The 8,841-nt window shown below is 39.6% G+C and overlaps 1 protein-coding gene across 1 annotated transcript; it reads left to right on the top strand.

Annotated features, from left to right (window-relative positions):
- Nucleotides 1-447: 447 nt before the first annotated feature.
- pfn2a (profilin 2a) lies at nucleotides 448-7,799 on the top strand. Its single transcript, XM_072363283.1, has 3 exons — nucleotides 448-766; nucleotides 1,491-1,683; nucleotides 5,865-7,799. The coding sequence occupies exons 1-3, from the start codon at nucleotides 638-640 to the stop codon at nucleotides 5,960-5,962; spliced, it is 420 nt and encodes a 139-aa protein (XP_072219384.1). The 5' UTR covers nucleotides 448-637; the 3' UTR covers nucleotides 5,963-7,799.
- Nucleotides 7,800-8,841: the final 1,042 nt, after the last annotated feature.

Here is an 8,841-nt window from a genome sequence, read left to right as displayed (position 1 = left end):
CTCCGAGTCCAGCGCTGCAATATACTCTACTTGTGACCACTAATAAATACTTTTTTAATAAACGATTTCTCCAGCTTGTTCTTGAGCTTCCAATGAAAAAACCGGGCTAACAAAATACTATCAAACATGCTCTCATAACATATGAGTAAAGGTCTGAAAATGAGCACAAGACAGGATATGCCGTCTGCGTTTAGAGGCCTATTTATTGTAAGGGGTTGATAACTTTATGTGCTGATAACTGTCATCAAGCTACCACTTAGGATGGGTTATCATACCAAAATATCATCTATGGACATGTACCTTTTCAAAAAATGTTTCTAGATTTTTCCACCCTGAGTGGTACCAAATTCTGGTCTGGCACATGGACTATCATCTGAGGTGGTAAGGCCCTCTTTATTCCGCCGCGTGCTTCCATAAAAGCTGAGGAGAGCTCATTGTGCGGAGTGATCTGATACGGACTACACCCAGCCGCCGCCTTACTGCTCTGGCTCTTCTGTGCTACCCCAGCCTTTCCGTTGGTTAACGTCGAAGTGTGGGTTAGATTGGAGATTCTAAAATCGTGTATCTTTTTTGGCATCCTCAACCCCCGAACTGTAGTTTTTTTTTAAAAAAAATATACAGGATCAATTTCTTGAGTATGTCTTGGCAAAGCTACGTGGAAAACCTAATGGAAGATGGCAGCTGTCAGGATAGCGCCATTGTTGGGTATTTGGAAGCCAAATATGTCTGGGCAGCGTTTCCCGGTGGTACGTTCAGCAATATCACGGTAAGGAGTGAAAATGAGGCAATCTGAATTAAAACAGCTGCATTGGTAGACCGTGATATGCATCTCCAGACTGTATAACGCTCAAACCTCGCCGGGTCTAAATGACTAGCAAGCTAATGTTACTACGCTAGCTTGGAGTGTGCTAACTAGCTTATTGGTGGGAGGCCTGTATTGGCTTTTTCCTGCTAAGGAAACGTTTTGGGATTAGACCTCGTGTGGATAGTGCTTCGATTTTTGTCGCTTGCACGGATTCAAATTACTTCCCACAGGTGGGCAACCACCAAAATATGAAGAAAAATTAGCTATGCTCATTAAAAACCAGTAAGTAGACTGACAGTAGAGTGTGCATGCTTTGTGTGGCCGGCGGCTTCAACAGCTAACGTTAAGCTGCAGCTTTACCGGCTCCGGCAGACGTCTTGCCAGCCTTCAAGAAACTCGTCTTTTTTCAACATTAGCGCTCAATCCTCGAATTCGTTTATTTTAGAGGAATGAATTTATTTTTTTAATCCGTTGATTGGCTTGGCATGAAAGCCTGTACGGTGCATATACGTCACATTACTTCCGTTATTTGTTGAATGCAAGCCTTCCTCGCTCTTATTACTGCATCAGTTTAGTGTTGTGTTGATATCCTTCATGTACCCGACACTGTGTAATCTGAGTGTTGGCTGCATCTAAACTTCCGACACGGTCTAAATCTTGTGGTTTTGTGTTTTCTATCTTTCAGTCTCAGGAAATAGATGTCCTTGTCGGTAAGGACAGAGAGACCTTTTACACCAGCGGTCTCACTCTGGGCTCAAAGAAATGTTCTGTCCTTCGAGACAGCCTCAATGAAGACGGGGACAGGACAATGGACATCAGGACAAAGAGCCAAGGAGGAGAACCTACATACAATGTTTCTGTGGGGAGAGCTGAAAAAGGTAAAGGTCTAATGTTTAACAGTCTAGGTCAATATTTTTTTGTTTTGTTTTTCCCTTTTCTACTGTAAATATTTTTAACGTTGAAGTAGAAAAACATGTAAACTTGAAAATAGCAAGCAAACATTGGAGACCGTCATTAATCAGACATTCAGTTGTCCAGTGTTTGTTTTTAGCCCACCGCCTTCGGCCACATGCCCCCTCTTTCAGTTGCCATCATCAGTGCTAGAGCTGGAGCACCGGGGCCTGGTCCCTGCAGCACTTAAGGTCACATGGCTTCCCCAGCAGGTCCTCCGACAGATTTCTTCTTGCAGGATTTCACTGATGTAGCGGTTTCTGACAGTATGAGGGAACACCAGGTGCTGTGATGTCAACGCGCTGTGTGTGTGGGGGGGAATTAAAAATTAGATTAGAAACTAAATTTGTTTGTCACTGACAAATAAACAAGAAGCTTGTATGAAGCACAGCTGTACCTGTTGTATGCACGTGACAGTCGTTTGGGAATGTTAACACATAGTTTATAATTGGCAATTATTCTGTTACAGACTTATCCATGAGTCATGCACTCCATAGATCAGCCAGAATACGGAGTTCTTTAAAGTGTAGTTTATACTTCTCTGTCATTTCGTTGCCGTGGACCCCTACGCCGTAGCCTGACATGCACCTCCAAAGAAATTCTAACTGCACATCGCGTAGACACGGACCGTAAGGGCTGTGATTGGTCCGCTCAGAACGTAATTTTCGGCAGTTGCTTTTTCCGGTCTTAATGGCTGTACACGGCAAAGAAACTCGTCAAATCAGCCCATTGACATTCGAAAGTATTGAAAGGGCATTTGTTCATTCAGGTCCCTCGGTGGGTGAACCAGTGTTGTAAATTCACCCGTTCCCAGCCTCGACCGGTCGTACAGACCACCTCCGCAAACATCTTCTGTCTCCTGCGCTTCAACATTTGCAATATAAGCATTTGTTCTTCCATACTGATGAGCTCCAACTCTAAATACAGCTGCTCCACCTCGTTGCCATCGTTTACTGTTGTTAACTGTGATCGCAAGAAAAAGCAAGGATTCGGCTATAACCCCTGAAACCACACAAACACACAGCCACACCTCCCTACCAGCATGGAGAACTGCAGAGCATGTGTTCCCTCGATGCAGCACTTCGAATGCTCAATGAAGATCATTTATGAACGGTGTGACGTCAGTGCCTGTGCAGATCAATAAGAGATAACGTGGAGCGCGGGAGAGAGCAGGACCATGCAGCGTTTAATGTTTGGAAGTACCGACATTACTTTGAGTTTGACTCGGTAAAAAGTGACAAAAACATTTGCGTCCGCTGTACACTGCGTGGGAAGAAAATTTTTTATTTACGACGAAAAATTCCACCTCAAATCTGAGCAAGCGCCTAGCAAGCCGGCACAGTAATGTGGAAACACCCCCCCCCCCCCACTGACATGACCGCTGCAGCTACCACCAATTCCACCGGGCAAACCTCCGATGGCCCCTCTCCTGCTAAACGGGGGGAAAATAGACTTAAGATTGACGGGTGTTTTGAAAAAGACTTTCATTTGATTCAATTCTATATGATGGAATGTGCAGAAGAATAGAATTGGGGCCTATTGCTTTATAGCGTACTCAGGTTTTGCATCATGTTTTTGAAAAGTAACTAAGTAAATATTAAAGTAATCGATTACTTTTTGAAAATAAGTAATCAGCAAAGTAACTGGATTACTTTATTGAAGAAGGAATCGGTAACTAATTACTATTTCCATGTAACTAGACCAACACTGGAGAGGACTATCATAGTGGTTGCTGATTAGCATCGACTCAAATGCTACTTTGGCTATCGTTAGGATGAATTATCAAATGAAATAAATTTTCTTTAAGAGATAACGTATGCTGGCTCCAGCTTTGTGACTATGTAATAGTTATCTTCATGTAAGCAGCAGTGAGATGGCGTGTAAATCAAACAACATAACATGATTTCAGGCAAAGCTCATAGGTAGCGGTTCTACAGAAAATGCTATACATGTACAGTCAAACCTCGGTTTTCGTATGCCTCAATTTTCGTACAGCCGCTCGGTTTTCGCACAGTTGAAAATGGTCCGTACCAAGCTCGTCAGCCTGTGACTCAGCCACTCATTTCCCGGAATCATGTGCCCACACAGAGCATCCCGTGCATTCGTGACTCAGTCTGCCTTTGTTTCTCGTTAAGTTAGCGTGTTCATCCGAAGCATTTCGTAATAATCCATTGTTTTCTGTGCTTGTTGATTGAGTGCTAAATAAGCCACCATGGGGCCAAAGAAAGTTCTGAGTGCCAACCCTTTGATAAAGAAGGCAAGATTAATATTTGTGGGTGTCTGGAACGGATGAATTTTCTTGCATTCGGTTTTCGTCAGACTTTGTCGAATGGAGTAATCACGAAAATTGAGGTTCCACTGTACTTCAGTGCAGGTCAGTGTTTCCCTTTCCTGTCTTCGGTGTCTAATAATGCAAATGCCAAATAAATCTCTGACAGACTCTCGGTTCTCACTTAACATCCTCACGAACGGTCCTCACAAAATGTGTATCGAAATTGTTCATGTGGAAACAATTTGTCATCACGGCAACTAAAAAAAAAAAATTCTTTCTTTTGAACTTCAATTTTTTTTTTTTTAACTTGAAACTGTTCGTGCTCTGCATGCTGGGCTTCAATATGCACCAGTGGAACAGCCACTGACCTTTTACCATCAGGCCCATTTAGATGCTTTGCACCTTAGTCTTAATTGTGAATTGTATTGTAAATGCTGTAAACCATTTTTGCACAAAACGTTCAGCTTTCTGGAAATTGTGGCAATATCTTTTGGCGTTTCTAACTTCTATAATTTTTAAAATAAGGTTTTTGTGCAAATTTTTCTCCCTTTTTAAAAGTAATGGTAAATCCTTCCAAATCATTAAAGCTTCCTCCTCTTTCAAACTTAACTACTTCAGCATTATTTCAGCTGGAGATACCATTCCAACTTTAAAATGCTCACAAGACATTCAACTATTACTGAATGATGCAGCTTTTTAAAATATTTGGCTGATTTTGAACTATCAGTATAAAAAAGTTTAGTAAAATCTTTGATTTCTGAGTTTACAATGCATTCCAATGACACAGACTGTTCATGTGTAGAGTGGAGGCTCCTACTGGCAGAATGGAAGAATACAGAAAGATTCTTCAGAAAAAAAGTTTTTAACCTGTCACTTTCCAAAACCTTAAAGCCACAGAAATAATTTTAGCATTAAAACGTAGGTAATTTTGTCCTCTTTCAGTCAATGTGACTTCATAGGACTTTACTTTTTGAATTAGAAGCCTCTGAATCATAGCAGTACCTTCCAGCTGCCAGTCCTTTTTGAATGTTTCTTCTTTTTCTGTACTTTTCTGCCTTCATACAGCTCCAGCTTCTTTCAAAAATACATTTCAAACTTTTTGAAACTCCAGCAAATAATTTTCTGCTATATTTTTCTGCAGTGCATCTCTTCACTTGTTTTGCATTTTTCTTCTGTTTTTGTCCTTTATCTAGCTCCAGGTCCTTTAAAAAAAATACCTAAGTGGTAAATGGGACTTTCTTTAAGTCCAGGTGTCCAAAGTGAAATGTGTGGGTTTTACAATTGTGTCAGTTGGGCTATTTTTATTGTAGCAAACAGTTATTTACCTCTATCTTGTGTATGTGTGTGTTGAATACTATAATTCAAGGTAAACACAAGAAACTTGTGCTAAGGGTAAAAAAAATAATAATAATAATAATGGACCAGACTTTGAATAATTCCCTGTAACCATTATATAGACCAGTGAGCAGTGCTGGCCAACATGTCATTGGGGTCATCAGGTGGGAACCTCCTTTGATCAGTGTTTCGTCGAGTTGGGCCCACGACACCACCAGGAGGCTAGACAGTGATCACTGGCGTCCCAGTCACTCCCCTAATGTCAGCCATCACTTCTCTTCACACCACAACAACCAGCTACCCCAACATCTCAATAACTGCACACCAGTCATAGCGGGGTGGGAATGCAAACTCTGGTTCGGGTAGGGGGTAATGAAAGTAAAGAGGGTGCCAGAGGTGGCTAATATAACTAGTTCCTGCTTAATGTGCTTCACTTTAACTTTTTACATTCATTAACTGTCCTGTTTTTTGTTTTGTTTTTCTGTCTCTCTTCTCTTTCAGTCTTGGTTCTTGTGATGGGCAAAGAGGGGGTCCATGGTGGTGGATTGAATAAGAAAGCTTTCAAGATGGCAGAATACTTGAAGCAGTCAGGATTTTAATATTTTCAAGCTCACTTAGATAAAATTGAGGGACAAAACGAAGAGAAACATATTGCTGTAAGATTTCCCCGTCAAGCAGTCAACTGTCGTGGAAACCTTAAATAGCAATAAAGAGTAGTAAGATACTGTGTCACCTTTGTTCCTCCTTCATCCTGCAGGGGGAGGCTCTTCAGTTTTGTTTTGTTCATCCTTTTTTCTGGTTTTTTTTTTTCTGTATTTTTTATTTTTTTTGTTTTGTTTTAGTTATGGGAAAGGAGGTAGTCCCTGGTGGAAATCTTAACTAAACAACACATACATTGGCTGTGCACCTAAAGAAATGTTGGATTTTGAGCAATCTCACCGCCCATTTGTCAACTCAGCAGTTCACTCCCACTCACCGTGTTGTGTTGACACTAGTTCCAGGATTAGGTGGCATATAGTGCTACTTCTTATCCAGTTGGCTTTAATTTCCAGACTCTCCTTTGCTTAACTACTTTTTCATTTTATTTTATTTTCTTAACCTCTCCCACTTATACATTGTACTGCTAATGCTTTTGGCACCAGTTATGGAGTGTTCCTTGAAATGTTAATTGAATAAATCTGAAAATCGATTGCAAGTTGGCTTGTATTCCATAAAGATAAAGATGAAGAACCCATGTAATACGGGCATAGTTATATCTTCTTGAGCATTACTTATAAGATCACGTCTCAATTCCTTTTTTTTTCCTTTTTTTTTTTTTTTTTTAATTGGCATGTGCACATTAAAAGGTTGCATGCATGCAATTCTCAACCATACAAATCCCAGCCCTGTTCCTTTAGTTTTTGCCCCTTTATTCCAGCCAAAACCATCTTCTCATATGCATCCACCTCCAAGTGTTCTAACACCCATTAAAGCAACAACAAAGTCCTGTATGTGTGTACTAATTTGATGCCCACAGTCAAAATTTCCTTTTGCTGCCACAAAATTGTTGTTGTACCTGAATGTGGTCATAAGTTCATGATGTGGTGTTGGGCTGTTGTGAGTGTAATGTACTGTCAGCATTACTGAGACTGTCAAACTTCATCACATCTTGGAGTCTATGGACATTCCACCTCTTGACAGCTGAGATGTGCTGGTCATCTTTTGCTATTTGTAAATTTAGCTGTAAATCACTACACACTACCCTCCCATTTGGACCAATTTTCAGTAGAAGAGGGTTATCAAAGTTAATTCAGCTGAATGATTGTTGGCATCACCTGTTGATTACAAGTTACTAAGAAAACTTTAGGTGACTAAAACATGTAACTGCTTCTTTAGACTTCAACACTAAACTTGTCTTCACTATTTTGTTGCTAACTTCATGTTCATTAACCAATGAAATGGCAATGTCATTTTATCACAGTATGAATGCATTTTGACTGTAAACTGAGGCTGCTAGGCTCCAACACCTTGGAATTATTTGCCTTGTGCTTTAGTCATTAAATGTATTCAAATTGTCATAGTATGGTACTTAGTATATTAAAGAAAACAAGTGCTGTGTACACTAAATGTATTGAAAATGGTGTTGGTTGGAATAAGAACATTTGTAAGTTGTGAAAATCTTGAGAATAACTGTATTCTGTGCCATAAAACCAATGTCTCATCTGTTAGTTGGATTTTTATCTGCTGTCCCAGCAAGAAATGGCTTCTAAGGGATATTTTGGCATCTGTAATCCCCAGACTTGGTGGAATATGTATGGAATTAAACTGACAAAAAAAAAGCAAACTAAAAATATTTCGTCTGTCTTTTGAGTTGGTAATTTCTGCCACAAAATCTATTTGCCATGAATTGAGATGACTTGTTTACAGACGGATCAAATAAAAGTTATTCCAACCAGAGGTGACGCTGGTATGTCCTGTCTGTGGTCTTGTGAGTCTTGAGTTTGTGTGATGCAGTGCATCAGAAATGATAAGTAGCAACTGACTTCACTTAAAGCCATTACAGCCCATGAGTTCTTGCACACAATCATCTATTTATCATCTACATTTGTATTATGTCGTGAGGATCTGTCATTCTGTTTCTCAATCCTAGAAAAATAAATGGCTTATGAAAATGTTTTACTGCTCAGTGCTTAATGAAATAAACACTTTATTATTTTTTATAAACTGCTGCACGTCTGTGAAGGACGAAATTGCTCGGATGGGCCTCGGTTTACACTCGTTTGTAGAATTCCATACGACTACAAAAGTCATTGTTTCAAAGTTGAAATGCAAACCTAGAAGGCTTTTGTGCTAAGAACAACTGTAATGAAGCACACCTCTGACCAGCATTTAATTAAGATTTAAGTACTAAAAAAATGTTTGTTTCTGTCTTTTACGCAAGCTCTTGATGGGACTGTGTGAAAGACCTATTTATGTAGACTAAAAGGATTAACTTGTTTAATATTCAACTTTTACCCAACCAGACCCTGTACATCAAAGTATGCCTTTTTGAAAAAAAAATATATATATTTTTGTCATCCATTTTGTGCGTCTGCTGGCTCCCACTTTTACAAACTATATGATATATAATCTTCATAAAAAAGGGAGAAAAATACACTATTCCTCTAACTGTACAATGAAAATATCCTGGATGTAATGTGCATCACCGTAGGCGCTTTTCCCCCACAGGGGTCATCACATTCTGTATCTTTGGAAGCCTTATATGCTAGGTAAAAAAAAGTGTTTAGCAGTGTTTGTATTGTCTTAAAACTTGCTTACCACTTTTCTGTTTATTGTTGAAACCTTTGAATTCACAAAAAAATATATATATTAATAGTAATAATATATATATAATGTAAATGCATTCGTGTTGGGATAAGACTGCATTACCCCCCCCCCCCCCCCCCCAACAGCATATAAGAAAAATCTTACAGCGTCATGTAAAATCAGTTCTGAAACA

This window comes from Leuresthes tenuis, unplaced genomic scaffold (genome assembly GCF_036924035.1).
Source record: "Leuresthes tenuis unplaced genomic scaffold, fLeuTen1.0.hap1 SCAF_14, whole genome shotgun sequence".
NCBI lineage: Eukaryota > Metazoa > Chordata > Actinopteri > Atheriniformes > Atherinopsidae > Leuresthes > Leuresthes tenuis.
This window is presented reverse-complemented; position numbering and strand designations above follow the sequence as displayed.